Source organism: Rhinolophus sinicus, linkage group LG07, assembly GCF_036562045.2.
Source record: "Rhinolophus sinicus isolate RSC01 linkage group LG07, ASM3656204v1, whole genome shotgun sequence".
Classification (NCBI taxonomy): Eukaryota; Metazoa; Chordata; class Mammalia; order Chiroptera; family Rhinolophidae; genus Rhinolophus; species Rhinolophus sinicus.
In genome coordinates, this window is record NC_133757.1 from 83,176,812 (window position 1) to 83,198,507 (window position 21,696).

The window sequence follows — 21,696 nt, forward strand, 5'->3', positions numbered from 1 at the left end:
CTGTGAAAGGACAAAAAAATCTAGAGTTGGAGATATCACCCCTGTGGGTAATGTTAGGAACTAGATTTTAAAGAATCCGTCCCTTTTAATGTTTCATCTTAGAATCCACCAGTAGCCTCACTTGCCTGTGATTTGCAAGGGTGAAGCAAAGAATGCATTAGTCAAATTTTGAAATTACCATACAGGAAAAGAGACAGATGTATAGGTCCTTTGAGGACAAAATATTTTTCCAATCATCCAGATTCTTTGCCTTCCCATCAAGACTATCCTCAAAACCTTGCTGTTTTCCCAAGTTCCATCAGAGTTTGGATTTTTATATCAGCCCTCTTGCGTCCACCAGGAAACTAATTCAGACTTTCAGGCTTGGAAGTATTGTCTGATTCCCCTCTTCTCTAGATTATATCTGTATAAGGTCTAATTTGTACAGGAAACAACTTATGTTGTTAATAGTGCTTAATTGTTTTCTAAGCCGTGTGCTAACATATTGTATTTGTCATTTCCTGAGGATATGTAAAAATGTCTCATTGTAATTATGGATTTTCAAATAAACTTTGATTCTCTTCATTTAATCATTATAAATATGAGTCAATTTTATCATGTGCATTCAAGTTCAGGTAATTGTTCTTCAGGCATATTTTACTTTTTATTCTTTTATAGTTACAGTTTTTGTCATGAGTCATTTATCACTCATTCTTAATACCCAAAACGCCAATCATTGTTTTTCAGTGCCTTTGTACCAGTGACTTGCAGAATTGTACTTGTAGTCAAAGTGGTAATGAATTCTAGTAACAGTGACCAGAAACTACACATGACTGGGATGTATCATAAAACGGTTGCTTATCACTTGTAGAATTTTGACTTTTTAGATGATTTGATGGCTCTTGAACTCAAGACATTTTTGTGGAGTTCCTGTCAACATAAGGAGTAGGTAAACGCTGTGCTTGCCTTCTTTCATGACCACATCAAAATTACAACTAAAAAACAGAACAACCCTCATTGAGAATCGTTAGAAGTCTAGCTGACTAGAAGTCCTATAACTAAAGATAATACAGAAGAAACCACCTGGAGATTGGTAGAAAGGGTGGAGACAAGGAACGCGCTGGTCCCACACCCACATGTAGCAGTTAAAAATTGGGAGGGATATCTCAGCTGTGGAAGGACCCCAGAGGAGCAAGGGGTCCTACCCCCAACACCGGGCTTCCCAGCCAGGGTTTCAGTGCCAGGGAGAGAAATCCCCATAACTTCTAGCTGTGATAACCAGTGGAGGTTGTGGCTGAGTGAGACAGCAGCTGCGGTCCCAGGTGCTCCTCTTAAAGGTCCAGTGCACAGACTTACTTGCCGACAGACTTACTTACTCTGAGCTCCAGCACTGGGACAGCAGCTAAAAAGGTGCTACGGACATATGGATAGGAACTGAATTGTCTGGAAGCTTTCTCCTGGAAGAAGTTGCTGGCAGAAGCCATTGTTTCTTTGTTGAGCCTTCTCCCAGACACAGGTGAATGCCATATCTAAGTCTCCATCAACCTGACTAACACCATTTATCTGCCCCACCCTGGTGGTTCCAAGACCCCACTCCACCCAAACTTCAGGCCCACCTAAGCTGCTTCCAGTGGCTTTTCTGTATAAACAACTTGTTGTGGTTCATACTGCAGATGTTCCTAAAATCTCTCAAAGGTTCACAAAATCCAAACAAGCATCATCTGGCTTTAGTGAGTCTATACCTCTGGATGAGCAGCCCTAAGCCTGGTACTAGCAACAGCTGGCCTTCCTCCAAACCCAACATGGGTGACGGCCATCTGCAGATTGCTTTGTAGTTCATGCTGGGAGGTGCCAGGCAGGGTAAGGGCTGCAGCTGAACTTGGCCTGTAGTGGGGACCCTTCCAGGAGGCCCAGGAGCTGGCACGCTCAGTGGCCAGCTTCAGACCCAGCCAGAGCATCACCCAGCTGCCTCTGGTGTTAAGACACCCAAAGGGCAGACTGGGCAGGCACAAACAATTAGCTCTAATGGGTCTTTTGAGCAAAAATTAATGTAAGGCCGGGTCTTATATGAGACCTGGCCTTATTTTACTATAAGATATGTGGTCATGAGTTTGGGCATTGTTTTACTATAAGACTGGGTCTCATAATATATTTTATTTGCAGTAAAATAAGACCGGGTCTTTTATTAATTTTTGCTCCAAAAGACGCCTTAGAGCTGATTATCTGGCTAGGTCTTATTTTCAGGGAACCATGGTACTTTAAGCACCTCTTGTAATTGCAGAAGTCAAATGTGACTTGTATTCATCTTTTGTTACCGGTATATATTGAGTATTACCATTTTAATACAGTTTTCCTTTCTTAAAATGTGTATACGTATTTTTGGCACCCTTGGCACCTTCTGTATATGAGACAGGTTAGTTAGCATGTTGCTAGGTAGACAGGGGTGTCCCTGGTGCGATAAACAAAAAGCAGCCATATCCTGAAACTCCAGGTTCTGGAATGTCTCCTTCTCTCCAGGACAAAGATAAGAGAATGTGCCTTGAAGTTAATAAATTATCTCAAATCCCTTTTGGCAGGACAAAGGAGCAGATCTGATAGATAGGAATGGGTTATTTCGCTAATCCCTTCAGGATGGGCAAACAGGATGAACCTGATAGATGAATTCAATTAGAAGGCTCCATTCCCCTTCCCCAAGCAGGCAAGGGAAGGTATAAAAAGTAAGAACTTTTGCCTCAGTCACTGGGCTTCCCAGTTTTGGGTACCCCTCCCACTCAGGAGCTGCAACCCCTTCTCCTTCCTTTAATAAACTATCTTCCTTTACAACTCTTTGCCTCTCCCTGGTCTGTGTGTCCATTCTTCGCCTTCACGAGACACAATCCCGGCTCACACCAAGAAACTGCAGCAAATCCATTACATCATATATATATATATATATATATATATATATATATATATATATATATATATATATATATATATATATATATGTAACAACACAATTGTTTTCATATGCTGGAACAATGGTAAACTCCGGAACCTTGAATTTCATATGTTCAATTCTTCTTGCCTCCACTGTGAGATCTTTCTTAGAAAGAATTCAAGGACTGGAAAAGAAGGAAACAGGATACATCAGGCCTTTCTTGCAGCCCTGTCTTAACTGAGAAAATACCCTCTAGGGTTGCACTGCCCTCATCTCACGTAGTAGTGAGGTGAGCGGGCTCCCCGTATCTATCTCGCCTAGAGTTTAAATCAGTCTCCTCGGACAGACCTCTGGACGTACTGCGGTTCTGAAACATAAAGGTGTGTCCCATGTGGGATCTGCCTGGGGACGTCCTCAGTCACGGGCATCAGCATCATTTCCTTCCATTGCCACCCATAGACCATTTCCAGTGAAGGCTAGCCTGTACTTGCTGTACTTGCTCCATCCTGAAACAGAAATCAGGATTTCCAAATGCACACCGGTGCCCTCCAGTTCACAAAGAAACTGTGGTAAATCCAAGGTATCAGCTCCAAATCCGGAAAAAAATTCTGTTTAAATATAAAGATTTAAAAAAAACTACGTACATGTATAATTTTGATAAAAATACCAAAAAAATGTAAAGGTAACGGGTGTGGGGAGTGGTGTGGGGGATGGGGGCAGGGCGCGCCTCGAGCCTACTCTCAGGCTGTCATTCAGGCATGAGTGGGTGGGGCCTTGGTAACTATCCAATCAGAGGTGCCGCTAGGGCAGTTGGAGCAACCCAGCGCACAGGCGTACACGTCGGTTCTCTCTTCAGCAGTGGGACTCTGCATCGCTTGCGTCAAAGGTGTGTACCTCTCCCGCGGTCGCCCTGTGATCTGCGCTGCTCCTCGGAGTCGTAGGCAGGACTCAGGGAAACCCAGGAAGCCTAAAAATGGTGAGTGTGTGGTGCGGGTGTGGACGGGAACGAGGGGCTGGTTGGAACCGGCAGTGGTGGGACCGGCCTCCACCGGCTCAACTCCGGAGTCTGTGGACCCGAGTTCACTGGGGGCTGCTCTGGGGCCTCAGTCCCCTCCACCCATCGCGCAGCGTGGGGACTGGGCCGGCAGTCGGGACCCCGGACGTCCTGTCACTGCGCGCGGCGACTTCAGTACCGGCCCGGAGCCTTTCTGGGCAGCTGTGCGACTGCAGTCCCGCGTCTGCCCAAGATGGTGCGGTGATCACTTGGAGGGTCATCAGGAACAATTGTGACTGGGACCCCAGGGTTCTTGTGTGGGAAGAGCGGTTGTATGTGGGATTCCCAGTTCCTCCTTTCTCCTTAGGGACCCGTTTTTTCCCTTAGTTTTCCAGATGTTTCAAAGCAAGGTCTCAGACCCAGGACCCTGCTCCCATAGCCTAGCTCTTCCTAGGACTGGCAACAAATTCCTAAATTACTTGTATTTTCCCGCATTCCCAAAGCCAGCTGCCCCTCTCTGAGCCACAGCATCATCAACTGTTTGTTCTCCAGGGTGCATATATAACAGATTCAATCCTTTTTCCGCCAAGCCCCCTGTATGGCTTTTTTAAGGATTTTTTTTTTCCTTCTGTGAATGTTTTACGTGAGAGAAAAGCCGATAATAACCACCTGGAATACGTTGTATGAAATCCCCGTTCCTCTCCCCCGGGACCTTCCCTAGGCACAGACGTCCTGTGGGAAGTCCTGTGTGTGGAGGTTCCTCTTTGGAAACTTTCTGGGTGATCTCCTGTCAGCACTCCTTCCTGGGTTTGTTACCCTGAGGAGATGTACAGGTGTGTACCTCGTTTTATTGCCCTTAGCTTTATTGCACTTCACAGGTATGAGATTTTTACAAATTGAAGGCAAGACTCTCCACCACTAAAAAGATTAGACATCACCTTTTTTAAATATTTGCTTTGTTTCAGTGGTCTGAAACCTAACCCGCCATATATCCGATGTATGTCTGCATTGACTTATCTTCGTTTTCGGTAATGTAAAATGCATGTAATTAATAGAGCTTAAAAGACAGTATAAAATATTTACAAAGAGGCAAGAAAAAGGTGAATTTTAAAATATGCATTCCGGTATTACATTGGTTTTGTTAAGAATTCTTTTTTTTTTTTTTTTTTTTTTTTTTTACCCTGTGCCTGTGTAGTAGTAAGTTTCTGAGGACTCTTCTTTAATTTGGGGTGATTTCAAATGAAATTTTGAACTTGAAGTGTTCGAGTATGATTATTATTTTTTTCCTAACAAATATTTCAATGTAGGAATCAACATGTGAACATTACATTTAGGTGGTAATATTCATGTCACAAATGTAAGATAAATGTCAAATAACATCATACTTTTGGTTTGATGGAAAACATAAGTTGTGCCCGTTATGCTTAACACCTTGGTTAAGCAAAGAGAGAAATGGGCAGGGAGGTTAAAGAGGAATGCAGAGGTTTAACAGTTTGCATAATCCATAGCCCTTCTGAGAAACTACAGCTGGGAAATATATGGCAAATATTTCTGTAATATGTTGGTTTCAGTCCATCAGTGATCATTCTGTTCACGCATTTAAAGCAACAAGAGTTGTTTTGAGCATTGAAGGCTAGATTCAAAGTAAGTCTGCTCAACAAGCTAATAATACTATGAATCCTTTATATTCAAAAGTATAGTTTAAATTTGGAAAGTTTAAGGTAAAGCATACTTGTTTTCCTAATTACTTTGGGAGTCAACCTAGACTACACTACTGTACATAATCAGCATACCGCTGTGCAGTTAATTCTAGCTACTACATATTTGTTGGTCATCAACAGCACAAATTATGCTCTAAAAGAAATCTCAATCCAGCAAAAATGGTTACATTTAATTTTCTTTTAAAAATGGCTAACTAAATTTAAGGAAGAATAGGCTTTTCTTGACATCTCATTTTCAATTACTGATAGAAATTTAACAAAATAGAAGCCTATATATTTTGCCCTGCATCAAATTATCTGCAGTTTCCAAGATAGATGCAGTTCTTGTTTAATTTCCAAAAATAAATACAGGCTTTTTAACTAAAACCACTTACATCCCTTGCTCTCTAAAGTAAACATTAAAAAACAAAGTGCAAAAAATGACCTCAGGGTTTCTGAATAGCCCACTTAGTTACATAAAGTATTTTCTGTCCCAACTCTTGCTCAAATTCAAAAGATATTTATACTTCCTGAGAACATGGCAAACAGACTTCATTTCACACCATTCGGTATGTTTCCATGGCAACACTGCAGGCAGGATTCCTCGGCTACCTCAAGTTGCCTTAGTTGACTGGAATTTCTCATTCTTTACATTTTGAGCTTGGTCTGTTCTATACACCAAACAAACTAAATCACCTGTTGCTTTAATACACAAACTTCCATCAGTATGACTATATTTGAGCCACATGTGCCTTCATAGGGTCGGTGAGGTAGTTTTTCAGCGGCTGCCGCATGACGCAGTGGGAGAGGGAGGCAAGGCCGACGACCAGAGGCAGCGCAGCGCGACCCGGCCCACCTACCTACCTCGTGATTAATTATTTACAAAAGAAACTTATCCTGGAAATAATACATAACTCACTTAAACAAAATTAGGCGTTTTCTGGTTGAACTAATAAAATGACTTACAATTTTCCTCTCTTCTTTACACAAACACTGGGTTTGAGTGATTTGGGCCAATTGTTCCAACACTGGGTTTGTGTTTTTAAAATATCAATGGTGGAGGCCGGCCGGTGGCTCAGGCGGTTAGAGCTCCGTGCTCATAACTCGGAAGGCTGCGGGTTCTGTTCCCACATGGTCCAGTGGGCTCTCAACCACAAGGTTGCCGATTGGACTCCCGCTAGGGATGTTGGGCTGTGCCCCCTGCAACTAGAAAACAGCAACTGGACCTGGAGCTGGGCTGAGCCCTCCACAACTAAGACTGAAAGGACAACAACTTGACTTGGAAAAAAGTCCTGGAAGTACACACTGTTCTCCAATAAAGTCCTGTTCCCCTTCCCCAATAAAATCTTAAAAAAAAAAAAAAATATATATATCAATGGTGGTCCAGAGCAACTCCAGTGACAGGTGGAGAGGCCTGATGTCAATGACCCAACCCAAGGCCCCTTGAGATGCAAACGGAATTACTTGAAGGCTCAGTGGTTCTTCCTGGAGCTTCCCCTGCAGGTGTCCTTCCTGCTCACACCCACCATGGAGGGACCTTTACACTGAGAAACTGCAGCCCTGGAGGGCTGGGGGTGCATATGGTGGGTGAGGGTGACCCCCTTTTGAAGGTTGTAATTGTGGTTTTCTTAGTCCTAGACATTTTAAATGTATTTGAGTGTTACATTCATGATATAAATGCACTCAGTGTAATCAGTGCATAGTCAGAAAGTCTGAAGATCGTGTGTTCTTTCTCAGGACAAAGGGTTTGTGAATTGGGGAGTTCATGTGGGTCAGAACTTTAAACTGAATCAGGCTGAGAGTTTCCTCACTGTGAGAATGGAAGCCTGGGGGAGGGAGCGCTTCCATGCTTACAGGAAGGGGTGTATGTGGAGCTCTCAGCATCCACCCCTGGAGCTGCTCAGGTGTCCCTCCTTCCCCAGGGACTGACCCACTCTGGGGGTTCTGTCTCAACCGGGGGTGTCTAGACTCCTAATGTGGAAATGTGTTCAACGTTCTGAATGGGGGTTTTCCTTCTGAACTGTAGGGAAGAAGCTGCATATCCATTTTGATTACAATATTGGTGTGTTTCTTTCTTTGCATTCCTTTCTCAATGAAACTAAAATGCTTTGATTCTAGTTTCCATTAGCACTTGCAGTTTTAAAATATAAGTTGATATGTAAGGAAAGAAAATTATGGAACCACATACAATATTTGTTCCATTTAGGCAGAACCTCAACATGTAAGATGGGTGTATTTAATTTCTCTGTGTGCTTTTTCTCCCATTTTTAGGTCATGTTTTTATGTCCATGTGTCTAGAAAACTTTGACATTTGAAGGGATATATATACCATTCCTAATGCAAACAAATTCCTATCTTAATGGATGTGAGGAAAAAAGTATTTGAATTTCTCTTTTAATTGATTTGAGGGAAACACTTCAAGCCTTATGTAAATCTTTCAAATTCCTGGTACATTTAAAGGCTTACTTGCAAACCCCTAATTAATATACTATAATATACTACTCATTTCTGAAAATATCTCCAATGCTTACTATAGGGACAAACTGTAATGCCCTTTTCCCTTTTTTTTAGAAAGGGATTTGTTTTCTTGTTTTCTTTGTTTTTTCAACATTTTTTTTTATTAGTTTCAGGTGTACAAAGGATTTGTTACTTTTCGTTTATTGTGCTTTGCAATTTTATATTTGTGTTTAAAGGATCAATCTTCAAATAGTTTCCTATGTAGAAAAGTTAAAATTAAATGAATAAATCAAAAGTTAATTAAAAATAATTATTAAGATGGGAAAATATAGTGTATATAAAAATTTCTCCTTATTGTTAATAAAAAATGCATTGGTAATTTTTAAACATTTCTAAGGTAAGAAGCTAAGTTCAGGAGACTCCCTACCCGCATATCCTGTTCCCGCCTGTGCTCTTTCTCCATTCACCTTCAAATAACCAGGTTTGATTATTTCTTAATCATCCTGTTACTGTGTCTTTATATAAAAACAAGCCTGTGCTTATGTCTATTTTTCTTACCCTTGTTTGTTCTTGTCATCAGTGGTGGTGGTGGGGGGGTCCACACTTTTGATGTTTGTTTCCTGACACCTTAAGCCCTACTCCTCCCTTTCCCCCTCCTGCTTCTTACCTGTCAGGCTGATGAGAAGCCTGGAACCTCACCCCCCCCACCCCCCCCACCCCCCACCCCCGCACTGGGAGCTGCTGCTCGCTGGGGAGCCCTCCTGTGATCTGTGCTGCCCTGCGCTGTACCCACCCAGCCTGGGGTCTGTATGCAGAGGACTCTGAGTGGGTAATTTTTTGTCCTTTGGGAGCAGGACTATGGGAATGGGGCCCTCCTTACAGTGGTTTTGGGTTGATGTCTTAGGTGGAACCCTACTGTGAGTTTAGAGTGAAGGTGTGACGGAGGCTGGGTTCACCAGACTTAAGTGAGGGATTTCAGGGGGCTATGAGGATTATTATACCCTGTGAATGAGGTGAGACTATCGCATGGTCACTCCTTCAGGAGCAGGTATTTCAGACAGACAGAGAAGAGACGGGTACAGATGGTAGGGAGGGAAATTCCAGAGGGCCCAGCAGGACCCCTAAGTAACCCTGATGCTGCTGCTGCTGCTGCTGCTGCTGCTGCCGCCACCTCTGCACCTGTTGCAACAAAGACCCCGACCCCCTGGGTTACAGCGGCCAGCACCAAAGTTTCAGTTTGGCGCAGCAAAGGGATTAGTTCAAACCCTACTTAAGCCCAGGGTACGTGGACTCCATACGGCAACCGGTTGTCGTGGAGGAGGCCTCTAACCCTGTTGGCTGCGATGGGAGCCTCCTGGAGGAGGACCTTGAGTTGTCCATAGGCTTCTGATTAAGGGCCTGTCCTGGGCCCCACATTGTGTGCCATCAGGGCTGCAGTTACCACCAAGTACTGGACCCTCTTGAAGATAGAGACTCCATAAGCACTGAGCATGGGACCCTCTACCAAGGTGCCGGTTATGCCTTTGGCCTGGAAACAGCCCCCACCTGCTCAGCTTGGCTGCTGACACCTGCTTGTGATACGATGGAGCCATCCTTTTCCCTCAGGCTTATGCCCTGCAGAAGGGATGACCTCCTAACTCCCATGCCTTGAAAGAAGCCGTGGTGCTGGAGGAGGTCACCCGTCTGCCACACTCCTTGGTTCCCTGGGCTGTTTCCTGGGAGTCACTGAATGCACAGCGTGGGCAGCGCAGGCTTTCAGGAGGACAGAGCACATTCGTACATGATGGAGCTCCGTGGAGAGTTGCTGCTCTTCATCCCTGAATTGGGATTTTTCCCCCCTCTCCCCACTCTAGTCTGTCTTCATTTTGTTTTGGTGTTTGGTAGACTTCAGTTTTTAAAAGCTGTTTTAGGTTTACAGAAAAAACTGGGTTTCATAGTTCACAGAGTTAGTTCCCACATAACCCCTGTGAATCCACACAGTTTGCACTATTTTTTACATCTTGTATGACTGGTACATTTATTACAATTGCTGAGCCAATATTGCCGCGTTAAAATGCACAGTCTACCTTAGCGTTGGCTTTGTGTCAGAGGATCTGTGGGTTTGGGCAAATGTATGATAGCGTGTATCCATCATTTTTATAAGTCGTACTGTAGTTTTACTTCTCAGAGGTCTTCTGTGCTCCACCTATTCATTCATTTCTCCCTCCAACCCCTAAATCCTTCAAACCCAGAGGTCTTTTTACTGGTTGATAGTTTTGTCGTTTCCAGAATGGCATATACTTGTAATCATACACTGCATTGCCTTGTCAGACTGGCATCTTTCACTTACCTCATTTCCTTTTATTACTGAAAAATATTTCATCCTTTGGATGTACTAGTGATTGTCTTTCTGCCTCTTGAAGGACATCTTGCTTAACTCTTTGGATAATTATGAATGAAGCGCCTACAAACATTCATGTACAAGTTTTTCTGTGAACTTAAGTTTTCAGTTCATTTAGGTCTATACCAAGGAGTGTGGTTGCTGGATCCTACTATATATGTAGTAAGAGTATATTTTGTATTGAAATAAAGTCCTGGTCTCCAATGTGGGTGTGCCTGATTCCATTCCCACAGCAATGAATGAGGATTTCCTGCAGCTTCACATCTGCAGGAGTAGGCAGTGTTCTGAGAGGTTTGAATTTTAGCCGTTTAATCCGTGCATAGTGATACTGCATTGTTCTTTTATTTGTAGTCTCCCAGTGATGTTGCGCATGTTTTCGTATTGCCTATTTCCTATCTGTATTTTTCTTTGGTGAACTGTCTGTTTAGATCTTTGGACCATTTTTAATTGGGTTTTCTTCCTACTGTTGAGTATTAAGAGTTCTTTATCAGCTAACTGTTTTGCAGACTGTTTCCTACTCTGTGACTTGTCTTTTCATTCTCTTAACACTGGTTTTCTTAGGGGAGGAGTTTTTCATGTTAATGAAATATATTTTTTCCCTTTTATTGGACTTTGCTTTTAATGATGTATCTAAAATTTATCACCAAACCCAAGATCACCTATGTTATCCTATGTTATTTTCTAGGGGGTTTAGTATTTTTGCATTTTATATTTAGATCTATATGTATTTTGAATTAATTTTTGTGAAACTTAATTTGTATGGCCTATGTCTGGTGTGTGTGTGTGTGTATGTGTGTGTGTATTTGTTATTGGCAGCACTATTTGTTTAAAAAACTTTCTTTTTCCACTGAATTGCCTTTCCTCCTTTGTCAAAGATAGTTGCGTATATTTGTGTGGGTCTGTGGGAAAGCATTTCACTTCTGTAGCCTTCAACCTTGCTTTACTCTCATTAATTGCAGGATTGTGGGTTTCTTTCTGATATTCCTTGTGGGTTCTTTCTGATATTTCACGTAGACACTCATGGCATGAGGAATAAATGTGATCAACTTAGTTACAAGTTTTGTGAAGATGTTCTATGTCAAGAAGTGGAAGTTTCTATTACTAGTTTATTATCATAAGTAGATGTTGGATTTTATCAAACCCTTTTTTATTTTCATTACCCCCTCTTTTCATTTGTGATATCAGTAATTTCTGTCTTCCCTCTTTTCTTAGTTATGTTGAATTTTGATGCTTAATTTGATGTTTATTTTTCTAATCTTGTCAACAACCAGCTTTAAAAATTTTTCTTCATTATTGCCCACAATTACATTACTTTCTTTTCTAATATTTATTGTTTCTTTTATTCTGTGTACTTTGGGTTTAATTTGGTATTTTTATTGTTTCCTAAGTTAGACGTTTACATTATTGATTATAGATCTTTGATTTTTTTTCAGTGTATTTGTTCAATGGCATGGATTTCCCTGTAGGCACTACTTTTGCTGTATCCAACAACGTTTGACATGGTGTATTTACATTTCATTTAATTTAAAATAATTTTTAATTTCCCTTTATTTCTTTTTTGAGCCCATTTATTATTTAGAAGTGTGTTGTTGAATCTCCATTTATTTGGGAGTTTTCCAATTATCTTCCTGTTACTGATTTCTAGATTAATGCCTGTGTGATATGAGCATGTTTTATATGGTTTCTGTTCTTTCAAATTTTTATGGTGTGTTTTATGTACCAGATGAGTTCTGCCTTGGTGAATGTTCCATGTGAGCTTGAGAAGATGTGTATTTTGTTGTTGCATGAAGTATTCCACAGATTACAATTAAGTCCAGTTGTTGCATAGGACGGCTCAGTTCTGCTCTGTCCTTCCTGATTTTCTGCTATGGGTATAATTCATGATAAGGGGTGTTGAACTCTCCAGTCACAGCAGTAGATTCATCTGTTTCTCTTGCTTTATTTATTTTGCCTCTGTGTTGCAATGTACATACACCTAAAGGATTGCTAGGCCTTCTTGGAGAATGGACCCCTTCATCATTCTGTGATACCCCTTTTTATCTCTGAGTTTTCCTTGGTTTGAAATCTGCATTGTTTGAAATTCATCTTAGTGCTACTTATGATAATATTTGGTAAGTGTTGGCATAGTATGTTTTCCTCCATCCTTTTACCTTTCATCTATCTGTGTCTTCATATTTAAAGTGGGTTTCTTGTAGATGACATACAATTGTGTTTTTTGAAATCTTACTATATCTTTCAATTATATTGAGTCCATTGATGATTAAAGTGGTTATTGATATAGTTGGATTAACATTTACCATCTTTTACTGTTTTTCATTTGTTGCCCATGTTCTTTGTTTTTGTCTTTTACTTTTTTCTGCCTTGTCTGGCTTTAATTAAACATGTTATTGGATTAAAGTTCTTTGCTATTGAGTTTTAAGTGTACATTTACAACTAAGCCAGATTCACGGTCAGGTAACACTGTACCACTTCAAAAGTTAGTCAGCTATCTCATACCACACTATTCCCAATTCCCCCCTCCCCGTCCTTTGTCACACTGCTGTCATTTACTTCACTTATCTATAAGCTTATTGTTACCAAATACATTGTTACTAATATTATTTTAAAGTATCACCAGTTTTTAATTATAAGATATATAGAAGGTAGTTTACCTTCATTTATACCTTTTGTAAACCTCCAACTTTATCATTTATATTCTCTCTGATGAATTTTTGAACATTTCATTCAATGTAGGCATACTAATGACAAATTCCCTCAGTGATTTGTCTCTGGAAGTTCTTATTTCCACTTTATTTTTGAATGATAATTTTCCTTGACACAGAATTGTAGAAGAGTATTTCCCCCCTAGAATTTTAAATATTTCACCCCACTCCTTTCTTGCGTGCACAGTTTCTGAAAAAAAGTCTAATTTAATTCTAATCTTTGTTTCTCTATAACTAAGGCATGTTTTCCCCTCTGGCTTTTTTCAATATATTCTCTTTATCTTTGAATTTTTTTCTAGTTTGAATATGAGCTACTTGGGTGTTCATTTTTGGTGTTTTCACATTTGTGCTCTCTGAGCTTCCTGGATCTACAGTGTGCCATTTCATTAGTTTTAGGAAATTTCAGTGATTTTTACTTCACTTACTTCTGTTTCTTTCTGTCTTTTTTTTCTTTAAGTATTCCCATTAGATGTATTTTAAACCTTCTGTTAAAGGGTTGTCCTAGGGTTCATGAATATTGTGCTTTTTCTTTTGTTTTTGAGTACATGCCATGTTAACAAATATTTGAAGCATATTTCAAAATGCTGTTTTTCCTCTTTACCAATTTTGGAGGTACCAGTTTGCCCTATGACCTCAAGGCTCTCATGGATCTAAGAAGAGTTGTTCATTTCAAGGGTTTTGTTTGTTTGTTTTCCTCTTATGAAATTGAGAATGATAGCGTCTAAGTTCCTTATAATGCCACACCATAAGTTAGAAGGGCAGCCTCAAGATTGGCTGGTCAGGAAACATTTCCTCCTGAAATTGGTGAATGGAAATTTTATGGTTTTTTTGGAGGGAAATACTATTGAATCCTGTATATATTTTATACTCTGGGGCAAATTCACCATCAACCCCTGTGGACTCCCTTGCAAGCTGCAGCTCTTAAACTATTCCTCAAGGGCAGTGAGGCCCAGGGTAGCTTGTTAAGGTTTGACCAAAAAGAGCTCTTCTGCAATATTCTCTTACTATGTGATCTAAGATTTGGCTGGAAGCAGCCCTGAGCATGAGTACAGAGATTTCTAAGTTGTCATGCTTTCTTCCTTGTGTGTGAGGTCTCAGTTCCAAATAACTGTCTAGCCCCATCAAATTGGACAAAGAGAGAAAGGAAAAACTGATTCTGTGATAAATATTATACAAGTTAAAATCAGTGCTTCTCCATAAGAATATTTACATTCAGCTAGTTGTATCTGATTACTTCTAAAGGCCTGGAATATTTAAAGGCAATGTGGCCAGCTCTGCTTTGTTAAAAATTTGGTTTCTGAACTCAAGCCTCCTGAACTCATGTTTGGTGATAGGACTAGAAGAATAAGCTTCCCATTCTCCACTCTGTTTTTTATTTATTAAAATGTCATGCAAATTTGACCCTCTGGCTTATGGAGTAGTACTATGAATGGTGGGTAATAAGGAAGGAGATGAATTTTTTTTCAGAAAGAATTGACAGTCTTTTAATGATAATATTTGTTGCATTTCTATAGCATCTCTGACACTTCTCAGCATACTCAGGACTCTGTCATTAGAGAGAAATACGATGTAATGTGATCACAGTAAAAGTAAATCATTTCCATGAGTTCATCATGCTGTTAAATTTATAAAGAAGTAAGTGTGGACAGGAGTAAATTTCTAATGATCAAGTCATAGAATAAATGTTTGGAGATGACAGAGTCATACATAACCTTCCTATAAATGGAGAATAGCTGTCCAGTGCTGTCAGTCTCGCGCATCCTACCTCGTTTCCCTGAAAATAAGACCTAGCCGGACAATCAGCCCTACTGCGTCTTTTGGAGCAAAAATTAATATAAGGTCCAGTCTTATTTTACTATAATATAAGACCAGACTGGGTCTTATACAATATAATATGATAAATATAACATAATATAATATAACATAATATAATATAATACCGGGTCTTATATTAATTTTTGCTCCAAAAGACACATTAGAGCTGATTGTCCGGCTAAGTCTTATTTTCGGGGAAACACAGTACTATACACACATGTTGGATGTTTTAGGACTCAGTGACCTTTGAGGACGTGGCTGTGACCTTCACCCTGGAGGAGTGGGCCTTATTGGATCCTTCACAGAAGAAACTCTACAGACATGTGATGCAGGAAACCTTCAGGAACCTGGCCTCAGTTGGTAAGGATGACAAGTCACTTTCACTTTATCAATTAGAGAACAAATTTTTCTTTAAAAAAAATTTTTTTTTTCAATTAAAGTTGACATTCAGTATTGTATTAGTTTAAGGTGTACAACATAGTAATTAGACATTTATATAATTTATGAAGTGAAACCCCTGGTAAGTCCAGTACCCACCTGACATCATACATAGTTATTACAATATTTTTTACTATATCCCCTATGCTATACTTTACATCCCTATGACTATTTTGTAACTGACAATTTATACTTATTAATCTCTTCACCTTTTTCATCCAATTCCCCAACCCTTCTCCCATCTGGCAAGAGAACAAGTGTTTTTGCCCATCAGTGTTGTTCTAAGATATAGAATGTGGAAAGGGAGGGTGCTGGTAAATAAACTAGGCATAGTCACAGCTCATTATTAATCTAGAAGCTAATAATTTTTCTATAATTCTAATGCTTTGCAATCATTTTTCTGGGTCTGCATTTTAGGGAAAAAATGGGAAAATTATGACATTGACGATCAGTACACAAACCAGTGGAGAAAACTGAGGTGAGTCACACTCACAATACAAAGCAGTTTCTCATATGAGAATCTTTGTATGTTATTAAATTATAAAAAAGGAAATAAAACAAATAAATCCTGCTTAAATTTAGTTATTTCACCCAAAAAAAAAAGTTTTTAAATATGTCATAGTTGTTCAGTGTTTGCAAAACACATCACTTGGAAACAATATTAGTAAAATCTATATATGAATATCACTGTTTAAACAGAAATAAGGGTAAAGTCCTTTTGCAGAGAATGCAAGATGTTTGATTTCAAATAATTTAGACAAGGCATAAAAGCTTCCTATAAATTGTAAATGTAATAAATATAAAATTATTAATAAAGAAATCATTAATAATGTACTTTTCATTTTTTACAGAAGTCATAGGGTAGAGAGCCTCTGTGAAAGTAAAGAGGGTAGTGACTATGGAGAACACTTCAGCCTTATTTCAAATATGAATCTGAACAGAAAAACCACTGGAGTAAAAGCGCATGAATACAGTGCACGTGGAATCGTGTTCTTGAGTCAGTCATCCTTTGATAGGCACATCAGATATCACAGTGGACGCAAGCGTTATAAGTATCAAAAATGTGGAGAGAAGCCATATAAATGTAAGGTATGTGGGAGAGGCTTCCGTTATCTCCAGTGTTTTGACAAACATGAGAGAAATCACAATGGAGAGAAAACCTTTAACTGTGAGGAATGTGGGAAAGCCTTCAGTAGTTTCAGTTCACTTCGAACACATGAAAGAGACCACACTGGAGAGAAATGGTATCAGTGTAAACAATCTGGAAAAGCCTATTGCTATCAAACACATGAAAAGACTCACACACAAGAGAAACACTATGAATATAAGCAGTGTGGTAAGGCTGTCATTTTTCTTCCAGGTTTCCAAAGACATGAAAGTACTCACACTGGAGAAAAACCCTACGCATGTAAACAATGTGGTAAAGCTTTCAAGTATCTCTATTCTTTTCAAATGCATGAAAGATCTCACACTGGAGAGAAACCCTATAAATGTAAGGAATGTGGGAAATCCTTTATTTTTACCTCAAGCCTTCGAGTACACATGATTACTACTCACACGGGAGATGGGCCTTACAATTGTTGGAAGTGTGAAAAAGCATTCATTTCTCGCAGTTCATTTCGAAGACATGAAAGGACTCACACTGGAGAGAAACCCTATGAATGTAAAGAATGTGGGAAAGCCTTCAGTTATCCATCAAATGTTCAGAAACATATGGTAGTACATACTGGAACTAGACCTTATCAATGTAAGCAATGTGGTAAAGCATTCAGTTCTCCCAGTTCCCTTAAAGTACACAACAGGACCCATACTGGAGAGAAGCCCTTCGAGTGTAAACAATGTGGTAAAGCCTACCCAGCACACAGTTCCTTACAAAGACATGAAATGATTCACACAGGAGAGAAACCCTATGAATGTAAGGAATGTGGTAAAAGTTTAAGTTCTCATCGAAATTTCCAAATACATAAAAGGACTCACACTGGAGAGAAGCCCTATGTGTGCAAACAATGTGGTAGAGCCTACATAGCACACAGTTCTTTACAAAGACATGAAAGGACTCACACAGGAGTGAAAACTTATAAATGTGAGGAATGTGGTAAAACTTTCCGTTCTCAGGTAGGTTTCCAAGCACATGAAAAAACTCACACTGGAGAGAAGTCCTATGAATGTAAGGAATGTGGGAAAGCTTTCATTTCTCATCTAGGTTTCCGAATACATAAAAGGACTCACATTGGAAAGAAGCCCTACGTGTGTAAACAATGTGGTAGAACGTATACAGCACAGAGATCCTTACAAAGACATGAAAGGACTCACACAGGAGTGAAACCCTATGAATCTAAGGAATGTACTAAAGCTTTCAGTTCTCAGGTAGGTTTCTAAGCACATGAAAGGACTCACACTGGAGAGAAGTCCTGTGAATGTAAGGAATGTGGGAAAGTGTTCAGTGATTCCAATTCTCTTCAAAGACATGAGAGAACTCACTAGAGAGAAACCCTAGAAATATGGTTAAGCCTTAATTTCTCACTCAAATGTTCAAGGACATGCAAGGATACATGTTAGGGACAAACTATATAAATGTGAATAATGTGGGAAGGACTTCTGTCACCCCAGTTCCTTCTGAAGGCATAATGGCCTGACTTGAAAAAATCCTCTTAAATGTGGAAAGACTTCAGTTGGTCCACATCCTTATATGTGAAACTCCCACCAAAAAGAAATATAAATGTGACAAGAGAAAGCTTCATGGAAAATAATCTATGTGTAATATTCTAGAGCTTTTTCAACATGAAAGAGTTGTTATAAAAGTTGTAAATATAGAGTGGTACATCACTTAGGAATGTGGATATGTTCTGAGAAATGTGTCAGTGGGCAATTTTATCATCATTCAAACATAGAGTGTACTTATACAAATCTAGATGGTACAGCCCACTACACACGTAGGCAATATGCTGTAGCCTACTGCTCCTTCACCTGTACAGTGTTACTGTACTGATACTGTAGGCCATTATAATACATTGTGCTATGACATTACAACAGCTGTGATGTCACCAAGCAATATCAATTTTTCAGCTCCACTATAATGTTATGAGACCACTTCATATATGTGGTCTGTCATTGACGAAAATGTCATGTGGTGCATGAATGGTGTGTTTACTAAGCCTCTTAAATGAAATGGTGAGCTGTGGATTTCTAATTACTTTTAGAAGTGAATATTGAGGTGAGAAAATTCTATGACTCATCTTTCAACAAGAGTGCATATGCTCTCGGCCTTAGCATCATCTTAGAAACCTCTGTGCTGTGAGAGCCAAGTGGAGGAAGAAGCCCATGTACAGGCTGAAGTGCAAAAGAAGAAAGTTGAGGCAGAGGTCCAAGTAAACCACTAGCGTGTGCACCCGTGGAAATCCAGGAGCAGAAATGAGGAAAGCCAGAGACCAAATTGGAACAAATTGTTGGACTGCGTGCCTGCTGTCTAGAACTTCTCAATGGATCTAGAACATAAATTGCCATCTGTTCCCTGCCAACCATCTTTGGAGAGACCCACCTTGCTCGTACAAAAACAGTCCTTTGCTCTGGACCTGTGACATTATGGACAAGTTCTGTTCTCAGTTGTGGCTGAATGTAATGTGTACAATAAATCATCTGCTGTCTTAGCTGAAGAAAAAAAAATAGTGCATACAATTAATAGGTAGTGCTTTTTCTTTAAATCAGTTAATAATATTTTCTCTTTCTATTTTGAAGCTTCTTGGATCCATGGGTAAATTGAAGTATATTTCTAAAATGCAGTTAAGTTTAATTTTTGAGATAATGTCTTATTCTGTTAAGGGACCATTGAAAAATTAACAGTTTGTATTTGTTGGAATTTTCTACTGGCCTTGTATGGCAGTTCCTGAATATCCCTAATCTAGTGTATATATTGTACTTTTCTTAGAGGAAGCTCCTTTTTTGGGGTGGTGGGTATAGGAGTCTTTTTCTATTTTCCATACTATTGAAACATTTAGAACAATTTTTCATAAATGGCAATTTTATTACTATACTTTTGTGTGAATTATTTTCATATTGGAAACTTTGCTCTTTGTACTTCCTTCTGACTGGTATATGGTAAATAGACTTTGGATCAAGAATAGAGACCTGTCATAGGGCAACAAAATGTAGAGCTGGAGATACTACCACTGTATTGCAATATTCGGGTGAAGGCAATATTAGGCATTAGATCTTCCAGAATCCACCCCCTTTATGGCACCGTGTTAGAATTCACCAGTAGCCTCACTTGCATATGATTTGGAAGGCATTAGGGAAGAAGGCATTAGTCAGATTTTGGAGAAATCCTACAGGGAGAAAGACAGATACATATGAGCTTTGAGAACACCATCTTCCAGCCATTTATCCTGAGTCTTTGCACTTCCAATCAAGAGTATCCTGAAAACCACCACCAACTGGTTGATTTCCATTTACTGAGAGGTGTAGGTTTCCACTGATGTCTTCACAGCTTCACATCAAAGGTCCATCAGAGTTTGGACTCCACTGTCAGCCCTCTGTGTTCACCAGGAAACTGATTCAGACTTACATGCTTATGCCTGATTCCCCTCGTCTCTATAGATATCTGTATAAGGTCTGATTTATATGGGAAACACCTTAAGTTAGCAGTGCTAGTGAGTACACTTTCCTGGTTCACCATGACTTCTACGTAGTGCTGCCAAAAAGCAGGACATGGGCATTTGTTTCTCTGCTGCATGTGCAGTGGCTGCCGTGACCCGGTCCTCCCATGTGACAACAGGCCCCTTGCTCCTGTCAGGAAGCCGGTGGGTGTTTCCTGTTACTTAAACTTGAAAATCCTCAGTATGCTTTCAATTATGTTTGATTGTATGTCTCTAAAATTATCTATGTTTCTCTGTGAAATTAATGCCTCTGTAGTTGTTTTATTGATATATTTTTCAACTGTTTTCTAAGCCATCATATGCTAATATTGTTTTCATTTCCTCAGAGGTTATATTAAAATCCATTGTAATTATGAATTTTCAGATATACTTTGCTGCTTTTTTCATTTAAATACTCGTTTTATACATTATGAGTCAGTTTTATCATGTGCATGCAAGTTCTGGTATTTGTTCCTCAGGCAAATTTTATTTTTTATTTTATAGTTACAGTTTTTATCATGAAAATAATTTCTCATATTCTTAATACCAAAAATTTAAATAGTGGTTTTTTTCAGTGCTCTCTTGACATTGACCCACAGGATCAGAGCTGTGGTCAAAGAGAAGAGTGTAATGAATTCTAATAAGAGTGAGCCACAAACCATAAAGGACTGAGTATAACACTAACAGGTGCTCAAAAGTACTTACAGGATTTTGGCTTGTATTAGATGATTTGATTGCTATTTAAGAAGGCAAGTCATTTTCTCTATTGAATGCTGTGAGGAGGTAAACTTCCTTATATCATTGGTAATCATAATTGTTTTCTAGAAGGCAAAAACAATATAGTGGAACTAACCTTAATTTATAAGAAGGGACTATTAGTCCTTTTCATGATTTGAATTTTATCCTTTACCATTTTTCTGATATGGTGACAAAACACTTTTGTCTTGGTCCATCACAGTCAGTGTGTACCTTTGATGAAGGAGGTGTGTGACATTGATCTCTTCTGCAGGATAAAACTTGCCTTACGATGAAAGTGAGGCCAGCTCCCAGTGCTCTGCCACAGCTTTTGCCGTTTCTACTGATTATCTAAACACTGATGTATTTCCTAAAGTGTATCAGATACTGTTTACCATAAAAGTACCTCAGTCAAAAAATACATAAATTCATTTCTTAGTATACTACATAATTTTGTATCTCCTTTATGACTGAACTGAAGCCTGAGTTTAGGTAAATTGTGAGAACATAAACCTAGTAAAGAAGGCGGAACCACTGTGTAAATCAAGGCTTTCTTTGTTACTGATTATATTTTTGATGCTGATGTTTCAACATCCCCCACTTCCGTGCACATTAGAGTCAAAGTACCCTAATATTTAGCACAGAAAAGGCACTGTTGGATTTGGATATAGTGACATGAGACAAACATTTCTTGCAGTCTGGTGCTTATACTTTTGTTGGAAAACAGGAATGGTTAACAAATGGTAAAGCTTTGGTTTATAGCAAAAGAGAGCTTTAAAGAAAAGTGAAAAGTGACATAGGGAGGCTGGAGTGCATATATTTCCCTTCTGTGAGGGTAGGAGCCTCAGTTTGTGAGGATGTCATTATTATCTGGGACTTGTGACTTTTTTCTGACTTAGGCCACAGATATTTGCCATGTCTTTTTGGGTTTAATGTCATTTCAGA

General features: G+C 39.4%; 2 protein-coding genes across 3 annotated transcripts in view; both read left to right on the top strand.

The window, feature by feature from the left end:
* Positions 1 to 21,696, top strand: part of LOC109454333 (uncharacterized) — a 90,168-nt gene that overhangs the window by 40,503 nt on the left and 27,969 nt on the right. The window lies entirely within an intron of this gene.
* LOC109454335 (uncharacterized) lies at positions 3,732 to 20,394 on the top strand. 2 transcript variants are annotated; one of them, XM_019744841.2, is made up of 5 exons: positions 3,732 to 3,875; positions 4,859 to 4,921; positions 15,181 to 15,307; positions 15,803 to 15,863; positions 16,237 to 20,394. In XM_019744841.2, the coding sequence occupies exons 2-5, from the start codon at positions 4,889 to 4,891 to the stop codon at positions 17,762 to 17,764; spliced, it is 1,749 nt and encodes a 582-aa protein (XP_019600400.2). In that variant the 5' UTR covers positions 3,732 to 3,875; positions 4,859 to 4,888; the 3' UTR covers positions 17,765 to 20,394. The 2 variants fall into 2 exon arrangements, with proteins under 2 accessions (XP_019600400.2, XP_074194226.1); XM_074338125.1 differs by lacking the exon at positions 4,859 to 4,921.